The sequence below is a fragment of the Catharus ustulatus genome, chromosome 8 (genome assembly GCF_009819885.2).
Source record: "Catharus ustulatus isolate bCatUst1 chromosome 8, bCatUst1.pri.v2, whole genome shotgun sequence".
In the NCBI taxonomy this organism is placed as follows: domain Eukaryota; kingdom Metazoa; phylum Chordata; class Aves; order Passeriformes; family Turdidae; genus Catharus; species Catharus ustulatus.
Genome location: NC_046228.1, coordinates 19,646,366 through 19,668,727, shown reverse-complemented (window position 1 = coordinate 19,668,727; position 22,362 = coordinate 19,646,366). Strand labels below are relative to the sequence as shown.

The 22,362-nt window shown below is 40.4% G+C and overlaps 1 protein-coding gene across 6 annotated transcripts in view; it reads left to right on the top strand.

Annotated features, from left to right (window-relative positions):
* GBF1 (golgi brefeldin A resistant guanine nucleotide exchange factor 1) overlaps window positions 1-22,362 on the top strand; it is a 105,022-nt gene that overhangs the window by 69,342 nt on the left and 13,318 nt on the right. For 2 of the 6 annotated variants that reach the window (XM_033066502.1, XM_033066501.1), the window contains exons 8-25: window positions 1,313-1,367; window positions 2,815-2,889; window positions 4,253-4,288; window positions 8,058-8,193; window positions 8,629-8,858; window positions 9,351-9,519; window positions 9,696-9,907; window positions 10,577-10,675; window positions 11,083-11,277; window positions 11,559-11,730; window positions 12,193-12,333; window positions 12,875-12,963; window positions 15,874-16,076; window positions 16,513-16,636; window positions 16,926-17,051; window positions 17,634-17,716; window positions 19,955-20,191; window positions 21,091-21,184. In XM_033066502.1, coding sequence (XP_032922393.1) covers window positions 1,313-1,367; window positions 2,815-2,889; window positions 4,253-4,288; window positions 8,058-8,193; window positions 8,629-8,858; window positions 9,351-9,519; window positions 9,696-9,907; window positions 10,577-10,675; window positions 11,083-11,277; window positions 11,559-11,730; window positions 12,193-12,333; window positions 12,875-12,963; window positions 15,874-16,076; window positions 16,513-16,636; window positions 16,926-17,051; window positions 17,634-17,716; window positions 19,955-20,191; window positions 21,091-21,184 — 2,476 coding nt within the window. Of the gene's footprint in view, window positions 1-1,312; window positions 1,368-2,814; window positions 2,890-4,252; window positions 4,289-8,057; window positions 8,194-8,628; window positions 8,859-9,350; window positions 9,520-9,695; window positions 9,908-10,576; window positions 10,676-11,082; window positions 11,278-11,558; window positions 11,731-12,192; window positions 12,334-12,874; window positions 12,964-15,873; window positions 16,077-16,512; window positions 16,637-16,925; window positions 17,052-17,633; window positions 17,717-19,954; window positions 20,192-21,090; window positions 21,185-22,362 lie in introns of those variants that run through there. The other 4 variants (XM_033066507.1, XM_033066505.2, XM_033066503.2 and 1 more) reach the window with 3 other exon arrangements.

Sequence of the window (22,362 nt, the reverse complement as noted above, 5' to 3'; positions counted from 1 at the left end):
TCTAAAAAATATAGCTCTCTTTAGCAGGGAGAATAGAAATGGTGTTGAATAGCCACACATTGATTTCAAGCTGAGAGCCTTGACCTCACACATCAAAGAACATTTAAAACTCTTGAAATTGTGTATCTTGGACAAATGTTCTGCCCTTTTCAGCACCCTTCAGGTAATTAAGATGAGTTCTTTAAAACTCAAATAAGTTAATTAACTTCAAAACTGTTTCTTCAAATAGTGAAATAATCATAGACTTTTTCTGGGTATTGTAAAAAGTACAGGTACAGATGCACTTTCAGTAGAAAAGGATTTTGGTGAAACACAGTTGCATCAAATTTTTTTCCCATTGTCACACAGTTCCAATGGGATCTCAGTTCTTTTCTCTTCTGTGTGCCCTGCATCGTGCACTGAATGAATGTTGAGCAAAGTCAGAATCAATCTCCTCAAAGAGGAGAGGCCACATTACTTTTTCTCCAAATGCATATGTGCATTTTATTTGGTGCTTTTTCATTACTTACTGTCTAATCCTCTCCTCTGTCCTTCTTGATAAGGCTTGGAGACGCCATCACCATCTGTGCCTGTGGACATTGGGGTAGAGATGCAAGGCAAAGGCAGCAACTGCAGGGGTGGTTCAGCCATCTTTCTTTTCAGAAAAAGAAACAACCAAAGCTGTGCTCCAGGGCTTTTATACCCTCATCAAGTAAAGACAGACTTGTAGTAAAGAAACAGAAGAGAGAGCAGGACATGTGGATTTGTAGAGTTGTATGCGCTGTCATTTGGCAGCACAGGTGAAAGCAGTCTACTCATTCTGAGATGGGAACTGCTTATCTCCAAAGATTCAACTTAATGTGCGTCTGCTGCCCTCCACAATTGTGTTTATATGATGCAGAACGCAGGATAACTGCTGGGGTTTCTACAAATTCAAAGAGAATTGGCATGACTAGTAATAACATGTAAACTGCAAGAGTCCTGCTGTGGATGACGCTGGCTTAGCAGCATCAGAGAGACCTGTTTTTAACAGATATAAGTAGTCCACTACTGAAAACATACACTGAAGGAAAATGAATGGTCTTTACATGGCAGGAAAATCAATATACAGAAACAACCATTAGTAGCATGCAAAGCACCTGTATTTGTGTGAGTTTTTTCCCTTGGCAGATTTTGGCCGGAAAAGAAATTAGGAGAGTTTCTCTTTTGTGAAGACAACCTAATCTGGGTTTTCTAGTATCTGCAGCATGACTGAAAAGACCAGCCTGGTTTTTTTCTCCTTTTTGTAAATTCATGTAAGCTTATGTATTTTGGCTTGTTCTTTGTATTTCAGGTTGCCTCAGTTTAAAGAAGAGCCTAAAAGCTACATGGGAACGAACATGAAGAAGGTAAGACTCAGCTCTGTGTTGATTGTTCTGCTCCTGTCTTTGGCTTGTGCTCATCTCTATTCTGTTTGTTTTCACACTTGTATTTCTTTGTTTCTACAAGTCCCAGTTCACTGAAAGAGCATGTTTAACCACATCCATGGACATAGATCCATTAATTCTGTGGGTTTAAGTCCACGTAGTCCAGTGGCAAGTTTTTTTAATGGTACTACTGCCTAGCTGAGACAGTCTGGATTCTGGGAACAGCCATCAGCTGCTGTGGGCTAGAAAACCCCAGCAAGTTCTGGGACCTGATGGTGTCTTTGTCTGGTTATTTGCTGTCTTCTGCTCTCTCTCCAGCTTCTTTTTCATCATTCTTCATTTACTACAGATCTGATAGTGTACTCTTGGGATGTATTTTTGTTCAGTTCTTCCTGTGTAGAAGGGAAACTTCTTGAGGCTGGTGAAACAGCATGAAAGCATGAAATTGGCTTTTGTAGAAGAAAGTATTAGAGACTTCTAGAAGGGATGGCATTCTGTGGTGAACACCTTAGTTCACATGATCAATACCATCTCTATTAGCAGCCAAAATCAAAGTCGACTTTTCTTTATCTCCCTTTCTCTAAAGGGAATGTGCAGTTTTCTGAGGGTGGAAGTTTTGGATTTGTTCAACGCCACCATCTTGATCAATGCAGTAAGATTTTTAGCAGCTGGATTCAGTATTCCAAATACCATGATGTGACCTTATATGATTATTAATGTGGTAATTTCCTATTGAAGAGAGGTCCTGTTGAGGAAGTCCATGTATAATTCTATATTCTTTATATGCCATATGAAGAATGTCAATAAAGGTAACAGATTCTGCTGTTGAAAACAACAGGATGGGGAAAAGTGCTAGAGAAGAAACAACCACCTTTCAATTTAACACTGAATATACAGTTTATAGCCTCTACTCTTTTTATTTCAATGAGTTGAGAAAAGGGACAGCATAGTGTAAGCATACATTTCAGAGTCAGTATAGCAGTGTTTTAAGAGACTGAATACTTGGTTGTAGGAATTTGAAACCTAGTAAAGCTTAGGGCTTTACTTCTTGTATAATAAACTAATGACTGCTTGTTTCCCTTGCTGTTGGAAGAAGTCACAGGATTTGTGATGATAGTAGGCTGGCATATGGAAAGCTAAAAGAGATCAGGCTAATGTACAGCAGGTGTCAGGCTTGGTCATGCTCTGTGTACAGAAGGTCTAAAGGCAAGGTGACTGAATTTAGGAAGGCTGCCCTTACCAAGTGATGGCTGCTCCCAGCTGGGTTAAGTGATGCTCTGTCTTGTGTCCAATCTGTGCAGTTACCCTGTACTGTCTCTTCGCTGTGCATGCCAGGAGTGTGCCCTGCAGCCTTGCACTCTGCCAGGTTATTCTTCTCTTTGGGTTTATTTTGCTTTGTTTAAACCATGCATTTGCCTATCTTTCACAGATCTCTTCAGGTCTCCTCAACAAACTGGAGCTAAGTAGTGGGGAACAGCCCAAAGCCCTGAACCAATTAGAGAGGGTATTGATCTTTAAGAACCTGAAGGTCTCTCTCTCCCTTCTCCCTTCTTACCTTACTCCCCTCTTCCTTCTCTTGTAAACACTACCTGAGAGATAGCTATGTTGTGTGCAGCAAATCTCCTTCCACTCATTTGACACAGCATGGCTTTTGGAGACAGTGCATGCTGTGGTTGCTTTGCAGTGTTGTGGCTGCAGCTGGGGCAGCTTGGGAGGGAGAGACCCTTGTTTTACTGCAGCATTCAGTGTCTTGGTGAGTGCCACCTAAGACACCATCACAGCATCCTCTGGAGGAAGGGAGTGGGAGGGCATGGGTAAGATTTGACAGTGGAAACCCATAAAAAGAAAACATAAAAAGTGTAGATTTGTCTCTGAAGTGTTGTGTGTCTTGCCTGTTGATCTTAATTATTGACATAGCTCCTCATATACCTGAGGAGTCTTTTGACCCAGCGTGCCTTAAATTTTTTGTCAAGGTGAATCTCTGATCTTTGTTACTTGGTACAGGGCCACAAAGTTCAATGCTTTCTGAAGTTTTTTTGAAGGAGACTGCTGTGTACTTTCAACATACTTGTTCATGTTTCTAGTGAAATTAAGTATATGTCCCTGCACAGTATATGCTAATGGGGAATCAGTGGGGCCAAACTGATTTACGGCATATGTTAGTCCCTGCTAATTCCCCTAGAAAATACTTCCAAAGAAATACTGTAGACATGCAGATTTTTTGGTTTGGATCTATCATAGGAACCCTGAAAAATTAACTTAGACAAGACTCTTCTCCGTCTTCCATGTTGGTTCATAAATTTAATGTAGCTTGATTTTTTTTTTTGTCTGCCATTAATGTTACTTAGTCCAGGCAGAGCTGAACAGAACATTTAGAAATGCCACTCTTTTATCCTGTGTCTAACACAAAATGGTTATATAAAGAGGATAGTTTGAAAAGCAGTGGCTTAAGACTTGCAGATTTGTGCAGAGTTACACAGAAAAAAACCCCAAGAAATATTTCCCTTTGCAGTAGAAAGTGTTCTAGGTAAACATTGGGTTCTACTGTGGGAGTGAGGAGGAACATAACTCTGAATTTTCGCAGATTTTTGGGGTGGATTTTGTTCATAGTTGCCTAAGATGCATAAATGCATTTCACCAAATAACCTTGATTAGTTGTTGCAGTGCAGGCAGGTAGGTAAATGAGATGTCTGGATTGCCTCGGTGTCTCCAGGACTCGGATCGTGGACTGCGTTCTCTCTGCATGCTTTTGTGTCTTGAACGCTACTTGGTGTGCTGACCAGTTCCATGCTGCATCTAGAATGAGCTCGTGTTTTAGCATAATCACTTTCATTACTAATCATTGGCCCCTGCCCTTTTCTCTTGAGGCTTACAGTATCTTGTGGAAAAACAAACGAGTACAGGTAAGGTGGCTTATAGAAAAATTAGATCTCATGGACCCTTTAAAAGAATCTTGTAGTATTACCTTTTTTTTCACCTTCTTAGACCTTAGCTAGGGTTTTGTTTGTAAAATCTCATCTATCAAAGGAAGCATTTGGAGTCTTGTGATTTTTTTCTTCTATAATTTTGTGGACGTTTCTTTATGCAAAGGTAACTCAGATAAATGTAATTGAATCTGTACAGAATTCCGAGATGAATGAACAGTACCTCTGAGCTCCCCCTCTCATTTCTAAAGAATATTTTTGAAATACTAACGTCAAATTATTTTTGCTATCAAAAGTACAAGCTTAATGTAGTCTCAAGGGTGTTGATAATTAGAAAACTAATGTAACTCTAGTATCACTGAGCATGGAAGAGGGAAGCAGAGTTTTATAGAATGTGTAAGATTCAGGATATGTTAGTGATCTATTAAATGCCATTTAGCTGCTGCATTTAGTAAAAAATGCAGCATTAGGTTTAAAATATCAGTGTATTAACATACAATGAAACTTTCTAGAGAAATTGGGAAATGCCTTGGAATTGAAGGTAAAAACAAGATTTAGAAATAGTTCCTTTAGTCAAAGGCAAACTATACAACTGTTTTTTACTTTTTTATACTAACATTAAAAGCAAGGACATGTGAGATTGTTACCTTTTAATTAAAAGAAAATCTTGAAGCAATGATATTACTTTGCTATCCTTTGATACATGTATTGTCTTAGAATTCCCAAACTCAGTGTTTGTTTGTTTGCTAAAACAGCATTCAGCTTCTTGACACTGTTGAAATATTTTTATTGAGCATTTCTGTTTGCTTCTGCAAATTTTTAAAGCTATGCAATAGTTTGCTGTTTTGAAGCAAAAGGAGATTGCAAGAGAAAAAGGAGGGAGGGCAAGAATTATGTAAGAACTAGTCCTATGTAGTCCTACTAGGTAATTCTAATAAAAGGATTACTGCTTGTGTAGAATATGGGGATTGCATGGTATGAGATGAAAAAGACTTACTGGGTAATCTCACCTCACCCCACCTCCCCTTCCTGCAAAAAAACCCCATACAACCCCCCCCCCCCCCCCCCCAAATAAACAGCTCCCCCTGAAAAACCAAAACCAACCAAAGACAAAGCAACACCACAAAAACCACCCCAAAACTAATCCCACCCCCCAAAAAAAAACCCCACCCCCCAAAAACCCTAAAAAAACAAACCAAACCAAAATGCACAAAAAATGAAACCCACAAAAAAACCATCCTAATCAAAATCCCAAAAAACACCATGACAAAAAAACCCACCTAAAAAGCTCCAATAAACTTAGATTCTGGTCTAAAATATTTATAGTCTGATTAAATGTTTTGGAATCTTTAAAAATCGAGTTTTCTTGCTTGCCTGTCTGTACTGTTTCCCATCCATATGAAGCTGTTGTGACTAAGTCTCTGGAAGATGGCACAGGTGCATCAAAATGGTTACATACGGACCTATGTATTATGACCCTCGAGATGATGGAATCTTGGAAAATAAAACACAGAGCAATGGCAGAGGGTAGATTTAATGTCTGAGGAAAAGTGCTTGTTTGAAAGCCCTTTTGAATGGGCTAATCTTGAGGTGGTATTGGGTGTTGTATGAAAGGGGAGATTAGAAAAAGTAATTAAATTGTCAGGTTGCTTTGTCTGAAAGAATGTTTCAAACGTTAGGTGTTTGTCTGGAGCATGACTGAGGAGTGGCAAAAGGAGTGGTACGTGGTTAGCCTCTATCAGTAGCTCAGCTCCATTTTGCATCCTGGTGCAAGTAACTTTTGACCTGACAAATAACAACAACAGGATTTATAAGCTAGAAGCAAACGCTGTTTTGAAATTGTGTGAAACAGACTTTTTTGGTTTAACACGTAATGCTTCCAGGTTTCCTTCCTAATGAAAGTAGTTTGGTATAATGAACCATAAGTCTGCAGATCTTACTCTGTAAGTTACTGAAAAAGGAGAAGGCAAAACTATCTGATCTAATTTGTCATTTAATCCTTTAATAAATGCCCCTATTCATAGTATTTTAAGCTCAGATTTTAGAAATTGGCAAGAATCGAAGATAACATGTATGTTATATAGCCCTATGAAGCAGTAAATGGCAAAGATGAGAGCTGATAATTTTGACATGAAAGGATTGTGATCCAGAAGCATTGTAAAATGTTTTGAAATCTGCAAATTTTGTTTTTAGCTGTGTGCTTGTCATGTAAATATTTGCCAGAAGCTGTGATTTAGAAGACTCTTGGTGCAATATTTGAAAGAAATAACAAGGAGCAAAGTAATTCTGAATCTGTTAATTAGTACACTCAAAGAAACTGTAGCACAGCTAAAACCTGGGGATTAGTCATCAAACAAATACAACTTGTGTGAAGAAATGTTACACAAATGGTTTACTGCACTGGGATATAACATTTTACAAGCTTTGTTTAAATGGGAAGAAGTACAGGCTGAGGCCATATACAGGGAGTTATAATTCTACCTGGAAAATGGAAAGATAAGGAAAAACAGTAATGAAACCTAGAAGATTTATTGGCATTTAAAAGTAGTAGTTGCTGGAAGAAGGTAAGTTGCAGAAAAAGGAAGAGACTAAAGAATACAGCTGTCTTCTACATAAGTTAAATCTGATGCTAGAGGTATAAGACATAAGAAATATTATAGCCCAAAATAAAACTTAACAGTGATAAATTTACAAAGAAGAGTACTGAGTATGACATGGTACTGAAACTTGCTGAATGGTTTCCATGAAATGCAAGGTGCCTGTTCAGTGCTTGAATTTGCACCCAAACTGAGGAGGTGGCAGCTGACTGCAGCTGACTTACACCTACAAGAGTAGATTGAGGAAATCAGGCACTTGGAGGAGCTTATGGTTTTTGTTCTGGCCAGGGTCATTAGGCATTTTACTAAATATCATACTGTTTTTAGGAAGTTCTGGAGCATTTCTGCATGCCTGAATAGCAGTGCTGTGCAGCAAGTGCAGTCTGCCCTGCTCCTGCTTTTGTTCTTCTTTTCCCAATCAAAGTTCTGTGTACAAACTAAAAGTAGGATCTTGGTCAACAAGGATGTCAAGACTTAAGGTTAGGTTTAGGTCTGAGGACAAGCAATGACAGAAGGCAGGTGAAAGGCGAATGAGATTTGTTTCTAAATCACTAGGGTGGTATTTGCAATGTAACATGCACCAGTAGCAAGTGAAGTGTTAGAAATACTTGTTAATAGTGAGCATGGCATTGCTGCAAAGATGAGGAGTGAATTGAGGTGAGAGATCAGTGACAGAGCTGCAGCATGCTCATGCTTCATTCCCAACTTGATATATAGATAGTGAAATTTTAGTTTCATGTCAATCCTAACACTTACTTGGATACTTTAATTGATGCCCTTTGGAGGTCTAGGAGCTTTGCTAAAAGCAAAGAGATTTGAGATGTGTAGGTCTAAGAGAATTCTATCCTAATTTAAAGTTGGGAGGTATTGATAGGGAATAAGGAATGCTGTGACAGTTGAACTGTTAAATATATATTATAGCAGAGTAACTGCAGTTAATTGTTCCTTGATTTAGGTGTGGAGTGTTGGCTAATATGTAGGGAGTCGAGGGGTAGTTTGCATGATTTTGAGGTGCTTATTAATTTGTATGATATATTTAAGTGCTGTTGCCTGACTTTAAAGTTTTTGAGGTAGCCTTTGTGAGTTGGCTTGTGTAATCCATTATGGTATGTGGTTTTGCAGTGCTGATATTAATGATTATTGGTTTTCAGTTGAAAATGAGAGCTGGAGGAATGAGTGAATCATCAAAATGGAAAAAGCAGAAGAGATCACCTAGGCCTCCTCGGCACGTAACTAAGGTCTCTCCTGGGACAGAACAGTCAGCAGGCAATACTACTAATAACACAGGTAAGTTGAAATCTTTTTCAAGAGACCAGACAGCATCCATGCTAGAGCTTTTTGAATCTTGTCTTTATTTAATTTCTCCTAATATATTATTTGGCATTAATTATTTATATATTAGTTCTCAGTGACTGTAGCAATAAAACATACCATAGGTTTTCAGGTCCAGGAGAAAGTTTTCAGGAAATGAAATACATATTGAGGTAGTTTGGACAAAAGAGAATGGGCACCTGGAGAAGTCTCCAGTGTTCATCTGTTTAATTCATTAATACCTAGCAAGAGAGATCTTAACTTATCTGTGTTCTCTCACATTAGTGTGCTGCTGAGACTATTAGCAGTGTGCAGTAGTAATGGAAGAATTTGTTGTTGCTGTGTTTAATGTATGAATTTGTGGTTGAGGGACAGAGCAGTGCTAATAATTTTGCTTCTGTTTCTCATCAGCAGCTGGAGTTGCTTTCATAGATGCCCCTTCTCCCAGCTCCTCTGGAAGCTCAGAAAACGTTTCATCGGTGGTCAGCCCTGTCACAGACAGTGGGTTGGAGCTGTCCTCACAGACAACATCCAAGGAAGACCTGACAGATTTGGACCAAGTCACTTCTTTGGGACTTAATGCAGGAGCGCCTTCAAATGAGGCCAAAGTCACTGAAAATCAAAATCATCCTGAACTCCAGGTACCTGAATATAATTTGCAAAGTTCCAACTCCCAGCATTATCACCTCTCCCCACAACATTAATGCTTTTGAGAGGATCATAGAGCTGCAGATGTTTTGAATGGTAAAAATCCTAGGAAGGCTTAAACAGAAGTAGCGTGCTGAAGTTGTGTAGCATTTAAAACAAAAAATAAGCAAAATTTAGACCTCAGAGGCAGTAAGAACTGATAAGTTATAGGAGTATTTTTGTGATAAAGTCCTTAGTCTCACAACGTAGAGTTACATAAAGCAAATAAGAACTTGATGTAAATGGAAAGGTAGCGAGCGTTGCAGCTTATGTAGAGGCTCTCTTTTCTTTTAAATTTTGTTCTTCTGATACTCTTCCATTAGTGACCTGTGTTGTTTTAATAGTTACAGATGAACTGAAACAAATGAGACTTTTTTTTTTAACGTGTCTGGTGCTTATTAATTCTTCTTTTGCTTCTTTCCTTCTCCAATGACATTTCAATGAAGAACGAAAGTCTGAGGGAGGAGAAAGTCCAGTCAGCTTCTGTCGAGTCTATCCCTGAGGTCCTGGAGGAGTGCACATCTGTAGCAGAACATTCTGACTCTGCCTCAGTTCATGACATGGACTATGTAAATCCCCGGGGAGTACGTTTTACTCAGTCTTCCCAAAAAGAAGGTGAGAGGTGGGCAGTGCTGCTACAGTCCTGTCTCATTTCCATGGTTTTGTTTCACTTCCTGCTAAGAGGCTGATAGGTTCCTGTTCCTTAGCAGGTCTGTAACAATTAATTTTTTAACACTTGCTAGGCACCTGCAAAAAGAAAATTTAGACTGTTAATCTTGCTTTTTCTTTAGGAGCAGCTCTGGTCCCATATGGGTTGCCATGTATTAGAGAACTGTTCCGCTTTCTCATCTCGCTCACCAACCCTCATGACCGTCACAACTCTGAGGTGATGATCCACATGGGACTGCAGCTGCTCACTGTTGCCCTGGAGTCAGCACCCATTGCAAACTGTCAGTCCCTCTTGGGACTTGTGAAGGAGGAGTTGTGCCGACATCTATTTCAAGTGAGTCTGGCTTATGCCCGCCTGGAATATGGCACTGGGGAGTCAGATATGAATTTCCGTTGAAGAGTGTATTGAAATTAAATGTTATGAGGTTTGGCAGGTCTGCAAACAAGCTCTCTCCTGCCCTGCAGTGAGGGTTCTGAAGTGTGCCAAAGGCACTGTTGCAAAGCCAGAGACGTTGTCATGCTATTTTCTGCAGAGCAGGACCAAGAAGGATGAGCATGGTTTGAATGAACTGCTACTGTGGGATAACACTGTGTTTTCATATAATTGGTTTTGAGGTAATTATAGATGCAAGTTGCCAGCTTAGTAGTAGGCAGAACCTCTGGGGGATACCACGCTGTTAATTGCACTGGGGCCATCTGAGAGGCAGTCTTCTCCCGAGTTCCTTCACCACTAAGAGTCTCTGTGGACTTGGCAAAAAACCCAAGTTGTAGTAAGTAGTATTACCACACACAGATGAGAATTAAGTATATTCATCCTCACTAGCAAAAAGTGGGAGCAGAAGGCTGAACAAGGGATTGTTTTTTAAAATATCATTGCTATGGGGGGCAGTATGTGCATCTTTGGTTGGTTGCAGGTGATGCCTACAGTCCCACAGTACTGCTACTTATAGCACATAATGACTTGCTTCTGTAATTCTTAAAGGGTTTTTTGTTTCTTGTTCAGCTACTGAGTGTTGAACGGCTCAATCTGTATGCAGCCTCCCTCAGGGTGTGCTTTCTTCTCTTTGAGAGCATGAGAGAGCATCTGAAATTCCAGTTGGAGGTGAGTTTTTTCAGTATCACTGGGTGCCTTGTAATAGTTTATTTGCCTTCAGTTAAATGGATATATCTGGATGATAAAATAGAGTGTCAAATTATGTTTGTATAAATGACTCAGTGTTATGAGTAGGCTCTGTGTAGGCCTTTTTCTTTTGGAAAATCAGATGTCTTTGAGACTGGTGTACCATGCTGCCTGCCTTCAGACTGTTTTTTTAGAACTGTAAATCCAGGTGCACCCAACGGTAGAACAATTTGAAACCTTTTTACAGCCTCCTTCAGAATGAGCTATCATTAAAGATGGAATGTTATGGGGGAAGGTGAAGCTTGAATCTCCCTCTGCAGTCCTCAAAGCTGTTCACTGTCCTGCTTTTTTTTCTTTCCTTAAACTGAGCTGCCCTGTGTTTCTGCCAGATGTATATAAAGAAGCTGATGGAAATAATCACTGTGGAGAACCCAAAGATGCCCTATGAAATGAAGGAGATGGCTTTGGAAGCCATTGTTCAGCTGTGGAGGATTCCCAGTTTTGTGACTGAGCTGTACATTAACTACGACTGCGACTACTACTGTGCCAACCTCTTCGAGGAGCTCACCAAGCTGCTCTCCAAGGTTCTGAACCGGGGCGGGGCAGGGAGGCGGCAGTGGGAGTGGTCAAAGAGTCCGGGGTGAGAGATGAGGAAGGCATTTAACATTTGGAAACAGAAGAGAAAAAGAATAGTCATGATGCTTTAATAATATCAGAGCAAATAAACTATTAAATACAAGCTAGAAAGCTTAGGGTGTTCTGTTCTACTTTTTTTGCCTTCCCCAAGCTGTGGGGGAAAACTTACTTGCCCTGTTTTGGTGAGAGAGATGTGAAAGCTAACTAACCCTTGCATGCTGTTTCCCAGAATGCCTTTCCAGTCTCTGGACAGCTGTACACTGTCCATCTGCTGTCTCTGGAAGCATTGCTGACAGTGATAGATAGCACTGAGGCACATTGCCAGGCCAGTCATCATCAAGAGAAGGAAATTGTCAAACCCAGCCCAGAAACCATCAACAGCACCAAAGAAACCAGCAATAGTAAGACCACTTTCTTTGATATTTTAATACTAAGCTTAGTTGTGTGCTAAACTTGAAGATCTCATTTTGATTGCTGATGTAGTAAATTCCTTAAATACGTGTTTTCAGTCTTCCTGTTGCATGTTTTATAACTACACACTGATGTTAATAACCTTGCAATTGGTAAAATCTGCAGATATTAAAATTTGTATCTCATGAAGCTTTATATAAAAGCCTTGTGGAGACTGGCAGTCACATCAGAATGAGGGTATGCCATGGGTTTAATGTAGACAAAATACTGAGGATACGCAAAGTCATGGTTACTAGAAGGAACTCCTTTGAATAAGCACGTGTTCAATTTAGAGTGATCAGTTCATTATTTCTCTGTTGATAGCTTTTTTTTCTTATGGGTTTGTTTCTGTGTGGGTGTTTGTGATTTTTTGTGGGTTTTGTTTGCTTGTTTATTTGTTTTAACTTCTACAGATACTGAGAGAGGATTCAATGAGGGAAAATCTTCCAGTGCAGTCTCAGAGCCAGCAGGGGCATGTCCTCCCACCAGTGGATGCCTTATGGCTGACCAGATGAAGGAGACCTGCATGGAATTGGAAGGAGGAAGTGAAGCAGGTAATAGCCTCAGTAGTACCCTGACACAAAACCCTGGGTGTCTATAGCCTAAGAATGGTCCTGACATTTGCTGGCAGGTCCTGCTATAGTGTGCACCACTGTGGCTATTGGAAGGGGATATATGGTGAAAGTATGTTTATTTATGTGTCCTATTTATGCCTACCAGGTGTTGAATTTCTTGTGGGAGGAATTAGATCTGGTGAGTTACTTAGGGTAAAAAGTATATGACTTCATAGCAGTGCTTAAAGTTTTGAAAGAAGTTAGGGGCTCTCCAGGGAATCAGCAATGTTGGTAGCCAAAAGAGCCAGAAAATTAAATCTTGTGGCTGTGTGAAATTGTCTGGGACAAGAAGGTACTATGCAATTATGCTGAAGAAAATGTGGGTGGGAGGAATGTAGTAATTAAATTTAAGTATGACTGCCATTTTCAGGGTGGCATATTGCAGCAAAGACTCCATTGACTGAAAGTTATTATGGAACACTCTCATGCCTGAGTGCTGCTCTGGGATAGGTTTGACTGTAATGATGCTTTGTCATTCTAGCTGAGAAGAGTATCCCCAGGAAACCTACTCGATTTTCTTGTATCCTTCCAAGTCCTCAGGAACTTATGCAGATTAAGAACAAGAAGAAGGTATGGTTTGAAATATACTACAGGTGGATCTTTCAGTGTTCTCCTCATTTCCCATTGCATGTGGGCTTTGCATGACTGGTTATATCTCAGAAATTTTGAGATCTGGTCTCTGCTGATCAGAATTAAAGAGTAGGGCTCTGAAAATCCTGCTACCCTGCAGAGACAGCAGTGATTATCACATGTTCTGGTTTAGTCGTGCTGAAGGTTGCAAGAGGTGTTGGGGAAGTTTTGTGGCACAATTTATAAGCCAGGTCCATCTGACTTCTGGGTGGGAAAGTCTCTGGATTTAGTTTTCATTTATGGAGATAATCAGGTATTTTGATCAAAAGGGGCAGCTTCACTACTCTTATCAAAGATGTAAATGGAGAGTGTACCCCAAGGCCTGTTGTAGAAATTAACTGGTCTGCTATTCCCATTTGGTAATTCCTGTGTTTGCTTTGTCATAAGGATTACCAAAAAGATTTTATTGGTTGTGGTAAAGCTATTCTTTGTTTTCAGAGTCTGTTTCCTTGAACCTCATTAATCCAAGTTATAGTCTAGACTTTGTACAACTTTTCCCTGAGTAGGTCTGGTCTAGGCCTAGTGTTGAAAAAGGTACTCCCTACTAATGGTTTTGTATTTATCTGCTGGCCTATGTCAAATATCTGGTACTAGCCTGTTCTTTCACCTCCAGAGACAGTGGATGTATATATATCTTAAGTCCCCAGGGGTTACATGGGACTGTTCAGGTTTTTTTGTTGTGGGTTCCTTGAGATTTTTCCATTCACATATGTTCCTTGTACATATTTTGTTCCCTTTGCACAACATATGCATGAGGTAGGCTCATTTCAGATGTGAGAGATTACTAAATTTCAATATGAAAATAATGCATGTTCTGAATGAAACATGAGTGGCCATAGTAGTTGGGGGTAAGGAGATGATATGGTAGAAAAGAAATTTTATTTTGGTTTGTTTTATTTGGTTTTATTTTACAATTTATAAGGGATTGATGGTCATATTTTTTTAAACTGACTTAATCAAAAATAGAAGAAAATACAATACATCTCTTTCTGCTACTGTACGAATCTGTGCTTTGTGATCCACTCTGGCAGTCTCTGGATCTGGGTGTAATTTAAAGCAGTTGTTTCTGTCTAGGAAGTTTACTGCAGTACTTGTAAACTTTTTTCTTTACCTGCAGCACAGTGCTGCAGTGGGGTAATGGTAATTGTCTTCCCCAGCCACAAGGACAGTGGGGGGAAGTGATTATCAGCAGAGTCTTCGAAAGAACTACTGAGTTTTGGCCTTAAATCTTGCTTTCAAAGCAACTTTGCTTTATGGACTGTGAAAGTCCATAGTTGAGAAGGGAGCTTGCATAGTGCTTCCTCTGTTCTAACTGAAAACCTTTGGTAATACTCTGACTTTACTCTGCTGGAAAACAAGTTTAGAAGAAATCAAGAGTAGACGGCAGGAAGATGTTCATAAATCTCTGAATTTGCCCAGGGAAAATTGTTTTCTGACTCTAAATCTCCTAGTGGTTTCATCGTAAGCACATAAACAGGGCACACCAAACACTCAGCTTTAGTTATGTTGGTGCTGACCTGGCACCAGCAAGTTCTACTTCCTTTAACCTCTGAAGTACTAAACATTGCCACAGGTGGAAGGAAGAAAAAAGCTAAATAAAAGCAGAAAACCAATTGTGCATCAAACAGAAAGTTTTCTTTGATGTTTCCTAAGGTGGTGACCAGAAGCTCAGAAGCACAAGACTGATATGACTGTAAATGCAGTGCAAACTGCCAGCAGTCTGGCCTCCTTTCAAGTGGTTTTGAGAAATCTGTGGACTCAGCCAGTCCACAGAAAATCCTTGGTCTTGGGTTTCAGGATTTACAGGTGCATAGAAATGCTGTTGGTGTTATACAGTCCCTTCAGGCCTGTTAGACCAGGGCAGTGCATGGTTATTTTGTTATGGCCTCATTGAGTCTTTGTGCACTCCGTGCTATTTCAGGGTCTGTGCTTCATTGCAATTTTGAGGATGCTCACAGGCAGAGGAAGCAGAGACTAGAGGACTGGTAGCTTCTGAGGTACTGAGAAACCCAGGGGAGCTAGTAATCATGATGGTCACGAATTTAGTTCACTAGGTCATTGCTAGCAGTCTGATCGTGATAGGAGCTAACAGGGAACTGACATTTATTCTGGTTCCTTAGTAAAGTTCATACGGTTGTTTGTGCTTTTGGTTTTTCTGAACACCACCAAGAACATTCAGTTAACCCTTTCTTAGTTGTTTTATTACATTGTGACTATGGTATAGTCTAGTGTCCTAGGAGGGCGGATTAGGTGACTTCCTTTCAGAGCCAAATATGTAGCTGGTCTTCCCAGCCTTGTCAGGCTGAAATACCAGATATTCCTGGGACCATCTCTCACTAGGGTAACGTTGCTAGTTCTTACTTTTAGCTTTTGAAGCATTTATTTTTTACACCTGCTGAATAAGTGCTGAGGATTCTTTCTGCCTGTCTCCTGCTGGTGAGGTAGCTATGAGAGCCAGGAGCCAAAGGGACGGGAGAGGACAATAGAGCAGTGCTGCTGTTGTAACTGGGTAGGGCTGATCTTGCCACATGCCTGGGGTTTATCTGGTTTGTTTACAAATGAGAGCAGGCGAGGCATTTGAAGTGGCAGAGCTTATTGCTTGGTTAGACATTAAAGCTTTTTGTTGATGGCAGCTCATACTTACTCTGTTCAGTACTATTTGATGGTGAAACCTTGCGATGAATGCAGGTTTTCTGTCCTTCGTTAGCCTTTCTCTTGGATTACACAGTGCAGTAAACTTGATCATGCTGAGACTGATCTTTCTTCTGTTTTGTTTTTGGTTCAAATGCCAAGAACAATCTAAAAAAAGAAATGCACTTCAAGCTGTAATTATCAGAATGTCTCCTGCAGCTCCTGATAACCGGCACAGAGCAGTTCAACCAAAAGCCAAAGAAAGGGATACAGTTTCTGCAGGAGAAAAATCTTCTTGCCACCCCTATTGACAACAATGAAGTGGCCAGGTGGTTACGGGAAAATCCTCGGCTGGACAAAAAGATGATTGGGGAATTTGTGAGTGACCGTAAGAACATAGACCTGCTGGAAAGCTTTGTTGGGTGAGTATGTTTCTGTATCTCTTTTTAGTCAGAAAACAGTGAAAGTTAAGAGTTTAGCAATAAAAAAAGCAGTAGAATGGTAGTTCCTGGAGGCATTGGATTTCTGTCACTTGGTTCTCTCTGTACTGCCTTGCCTTAATTCTGTGCATCTCTTGCATATAGTAACACCATAGATTATATAAAAGTGTGATATTCAAGCACCTTTCCACAGGGCCAGTCTCTGTGAAAACTGGAGTGGTAATTACATACATAATTACATACATACATACATACAATACTTGTAAGATTGTTGACTCTATTGTTTCTGGCTATTCATTGTATATTTCTTTCCTTCTCACCCTCCTCTCTACTGTCTAAGCAAACAAGATTGTAGTTAAGTTTATCCTACCTTTCTCATCCTGTTTCAGCTTCTCATTGCATTTCATTGTTTTTGCAGGACTTTCAGCTTCCAAGGTTTAAGGCTGGATGAAGCTTTACGACTTTATCTAGAGGCATTTAGATTACCAGGAGAGGCACCTGTAATTCAGAGACTGTTAGAAGCCTTCACAGAACATTGGAGGGTGTGTACTTGGTGGTAGAAAGCTCAAAACTGCATTCTTTCTTGCCCATTTGCTTGCCATGATGGACATGTCAGATCAAATGGCCTATATAACTGTGCTCTGCAAGCAGCAGCTGTTGTTTTGCAGGAGCTGGCAGTGGTAAATAGATTCCTGGGCTGCTTTTTAGAAGCTGGAGCCAGAACCTGGGATTTTTGTTTGTCCCAGAGATGATTCAGTACTCTGGTTAGGAAAATGGCTTTTTTGGTCACTGATAACCACTGTAGGATTAATTTGTGCATTTGCCTTTCAGAAATCGAATGGGTCTCCGTTTGCTAATAGTGATGCCTGCTTTGCCCTGGCCTACGCAGTTATTATGCTGAACACTGACCAGCACAACCACAATGTCCGCAAGCAGAATGTCCCAATGACTCTGGAGGTGAGTGTTTCCAGTGCAGGCATCTGTCTTCTCTGGTTTTGAAAACAGTGTAGTACTCTTTTTGTCTCAGTGGCATTGTCTCTTTTCTTTGGCCTTCTTCATTCGTGTACACAGTAAGCTGGAGTGCAACACCACAGCTAGGTACAATTTGAGAGAGTAGCTGTAGGCAAGAGACAGCCTGAAAAAATAGGAGCTTGACAGAAAACAGCAAATTCTTCAAGAGGCTTCTATTTGTGTGAGCAGTGTGTGTCCTCATAGTAACACAGAGATCAGTGTTGTAACTGCTTTGGGCTTCCAGAGAATTGAAGTCATGTGAGTGCCAGTGCAGTGTTACAGGCCTGCTATTCTGATGTCCAGCCTCAGCTGTGCACATGTTGTCTCTGCTCCATCCTTACAAGCGTAGATAGGAGATGCTGCACACTACTCCCACTGAGAATAGCATTTCCCTTTGAATTTTGAGTCTGCATGTTGAAGAATGCAGGAAAATCTTCTGGCCCCATGAAAAACAAGTAGAATACTGATCCTAGCCAAACAGTTCAAGTTGGACATACTAGGAATTAATGTTGGTGTAACTTTTTTCAGGAGTTTCGGAAGAACCTGAAAGGTGTGAATGGAGGCAAGGACTTTGAACAGGACATCCTGGAAGACATGTATCATGCCATCAAGTAAGACTAAACCTGCCATCTCCATGTATTCAGAGAGCAAAGTAGACTTGTTGGATCAAAGAGATATCTGGAGAGTATGGAGAGAGACTCACCAGTCATGTGCCTGTTTGCCTCAGACCAAATTCCAGCTCCGTGTGGGGCTGTGGTAAACAAGCCTGTCACAGCAATTACACTTGGATTTGTATCTTGGATTTGTGCCATGGCAGTTTAATCCAGATCTTAAAATAAAATTTAAAAATATGTTTCTTCTGTGAATATGGAAAATAATGGCTGAGCAAGACCAGCACATGTGAAAGAAGAAGGCTCTGTTCTTCAGATCAGGCCTTTAGACTTTTTTAGAACTTTTTATGTGGTTCAAGGTATTATCTCATCCCCAGGGCAGCACTTGTGCCCTGACACATGTGTCCAACTCTGTTTAATATAGTCATCTTTTGAGCTCTTCATATGAGGCTGCTGTCTGCACCAGCCTCTTCTGCTACCCCTGAAGCTCTTGGCACACAGAGCAGTATTTGAGGAGGGTTCCTGGTGGCTGAGGCCCTTTAGTGCACAAGCGAGCTTTGAGTGGGAAGCTTTAATAATAGCTTAAAAATCAGTAAATCGGTAAATCCAGGCCCAGCCAATTTGAAACTGAGAGGATTACATCTCTGAGGAGACAGGATGTGACTGAGTCTCAGCTGATTTCCATCTGCAGTGGCAGGCAGTAGCTGATGCTGGAAGCAGGGCAGTGTGATTAGGCTGACCCTTCCTTTTGAGCCTTCTCCAGGAGGGTGGGGTGATGCCTGTACTGAATATCTGAAAGTTGTTCAAGACCTACCTTTCAAACAGAGCTCTAGTTTTGATTGACCTCTCTCCCCTGAGGATGTTCTTAATGTTTTTAAATAGTACACTGAGCATATACATATATCTTTGTTACCCAGAGCCTATATCCCAGTCTATTTCCCTTTATCCCCCCTTCACCAGATATTTCAGCTTTTTCAATGTGTTCTATGATTGGAATAATTGATGTATCATTTCAGTATTGCTTCATCTCAGATAGATTGTCCCAGTGTCATAGCTGAGGTTGAGGAACTATTTATTTGTATTATTAGGGGAAAAAATAAGACTGCAATCTGTATGAAGTAGTGTGTGATCTCTTCAGGGTCTTAGTATTTCACTTTTGACCACATTTTCATTTCCTGAAACCTTCCAAGCAAACCCATTCTTTTGTTTCTATTAATTTCAATCATATATGAAATTTTAGAAATAATGCACTGTTTACTGCAAACTTGCTTTCCTATATTATCCCAGTAATAACAGCTCTTGTCAAAATATGCCAACACCTGAAACTGAGAAGAGCTTATTTCTTATGCATAAATCAGGAGCAGTTTTTATAGTTGTTGTTAGTGCATGAAAATTACCTCTTTGGCAATTGAAGTATGTTATTTTTTGATTGTTACAGAAAGAGCTCTTCAGATTGGCTGTAATTTGCTATTCTTAGTTTTGAGAGAGCTTTGAGGCTCTTGTTCACTTAGTTGGTCATTTGCAGAGGATTTTCTCTTGTCCATTGATACCCAAGTCCAGAGAGCATGCATTTAGGCTTTATACATTTTAGTCTAGGATTGCAAGCAGTACTTGGCATTAATCAAAATTGTTTTACTACTGTATAGCTTCATCCAAGTTAGAGTAAGGAGCTGTGGTACACTGGTTATAAATCACCCATCATTTGGTTTCTTGATTTCTTATTTTTAATTTTATGCTGCCTTCCTTTCTAATATTTCATTTTGGCATAATACGAATATTTCCATTATTCTTATGCAAAGATACTCTTGCCTACTGATGACTACAGCAATGTAACTATTTAATTTTAACTGAAGATAATGATATAAATAGAGCACTCTAACAGGTTGAGAGCTGAATGGAGATTGAAGCTTTGCCAGTGTGCTGTCCAGAATTTCCCATCATTTAATGGCAGTATGTGTTGTGTTTTGCATTTATAACAGTAAGTACCTGTTTCTTCAGTACTGACCTTACACAGTTGCTGCTGTGTGATTCTGAGAACCACCAGACTTTATATTCAGGATATCTAAGAAGGGCAGGTGAAGCAGGGAGGCCTAGGAAAACAGAATGTTTCAGGAGCTGGCAAAATCATTCCAGAATAGGTATTGCTTAGCTCTGGGACTACATAATGAAAGACACTGTGTAAATGTTAGGTTTGGCTCAGAATGAAAAATTCAATTTTTCTGCTTTCCTCCCTTATAGAAATGATGAGATAGTGATGCCAGAAGAGCAGACGGGTCTGGTGAAGGAAAACTATATCTGGAATGTCCTGCTGCATCGTGGTGCCACTGATGAGGGAATATTTCTCCACGTGCCTCCTGGAAGCTATGACCATGACCTCTTCACCATGACATGGGGGCCCACCATTGCAGCACTTTCTTATGTTTTTGACAAGAGCTTAGAGGAAACAATAATCCAGAAGGCTATCTCTGGATTCAGGTAACTCTTACTTTCATAAAGAGCCAGAATAGTAAAAGTGGGACCATTGGCTCCTGTTTATCTGCTAGAGAGACATCACAGTGAATATCAAATGTTACTTTTCCTAGCAATTGAAAAGCACTTTTTAATGACCTACGATTCTCTAGTGTTCTGTCATTTGTATCAGTTTGTCCCATCTTGGCCTCTCTGACTTGCCAGTCATTGTTTAACTTACTGCTGTGTTGTAATAAACCAAAGTGCCCAGGGTATTTTAAAATTCCAACCTGATTACATTTAAAGGGCCTACTGACACAGCTAGACTGTTTAGAAGTGAGGGGGAAAAGTCACTCCACTTGCACAGTGATGCTGACAAAGTCTCCGTGTAGGAACAAAACCTTTCATGTGTATGAGTCCATAGCTGTGGCTGAATGGAATGGGGGATTTTTTTTTTTTTTTTTTTTTTCTTTCCCAGATCACCAGTAGTCAAAAGACTTGCCATCTGTGAGCAACTCTATTGGAAAGATCTTTGATCATGCTTAGATCAGACAAAATGGTGCTTTAAGCATAGTTTTAAAGCTTTGTCAGTGCACTGCTGTAGCCATGATGGTTTGGAAACTGGACTTCAACACTGCTCCCAATCTCAGCAACTCTCTTATGTCAGGATAGGAGGTTGGATGTAATGCTCAGGTGCAAGTGGTCTGTCTGTTTAGACTCACTTCTTTAAACTGATCCTTGCATGAGCATAGACAAATATCAGTATCTATGGATAAGGATTGAGCTTATTTAAGCAATAATAGTAGACTTTTATATATAAGCATTCATTATGAATGGGTGGAGAGGAAGGTCTAAAATGTCAAGAGAGAGGGTCTCAGATTTGCTAGACAGACTTGTCTGTATTTTCTGTTTTCTTCTTTTGCCAGGAAATGTGCAATGATTTCTGCTCACTATGGCCTTAGCGATGTGTTTGACAATCTTATAATTTCTCTCTGCAAGTTTACAGCTCTCAGCAGTGAGGTACGTTTGCAAAGAGGGGAAAGAAACATGACTTCTACTGCACTGGAGCTCTCTTCCTTCCTAATGTTAAACAGCATTATTTGCTTATTTTAATTATCATTATATGTGTAGGTATCTATCAGCCCCTGCCCAGAGTTTTCTGGAGGAAGTGATGAGAAATGTGTAGTGAAGTGGGACTACCATAGCACAAGTTAAAGTATGCGAATTTTCTTTTGCTCACAATGTCAGTTTGTGCAGAGCAGAATGCCTTGATGTAGAATTATTTATTCACCTATTTGATCTGAAGGGACTTAGATCTCCCTGTGATCCCAAGCAAGTTCATTTAGATATTGACTGTTCGATTCCAGGGCTTATGCAGTGCCAAGGAGGACTGTTTTGTCCAAACAGGAGCTATGTAGATGCACAGATAAGCATAAAGGGGTTGGAAAAACAAATTCTTTGAATTGCCATTTGGGGTGTGAAGTCTGGTAATAAGATCAGCTGTTAGCCTCACATTTGGCAAGCCCTGAAGAATCTTAGGGGTGTAGCATGCTCAGACACTCAGACACACTCAGACACACTCGCAGACCGTGCTCAGACACACTTGGACATGCTCAAACACGCTCGGACACTCAGGCACACACTCAGGCACACTCACAGACACTCAGGCGCACTCGGTCTTATTCAGACACACTTGGGCACGCTCGGACACACTCAGACATACTCAGGCACACCTGAGCCCACTCAGACACACACTGAGGCACACTCAGGCACATTCAGAAACACTCAGGCACACTCAGACACACTCGAGCGCACACTCGGACTCAATGGGACTCACTCAGGCACACTCAGACATACTTGGACACGCTCAGATAAACCCAGACATACATATGCTGTGTACTAAGGAGTAGTTGTCAGCAATTCCTGTAAAGGGTCAGAACTCCCAAATGATCTCACAGTACTGTTCTCAGAATCAGTGCAAGACCCACAGTGAGCAGAACAGAAATGCCACACATACAAGAAAGGGAAACGAGATTATTCAAGACTGAAAGCAAGGGAATAAAAAGGCCAAGACAGGTGAATTTTTTAAAAGATGAAGGAATCCCAAGCAGAGGTTTGCTTTAGATTCCCTCTTCCTCCACAGTCACAACAGTAAAGATGTAGTACTTGATCATCCTCAGGCGAACCAGACCTCGAGA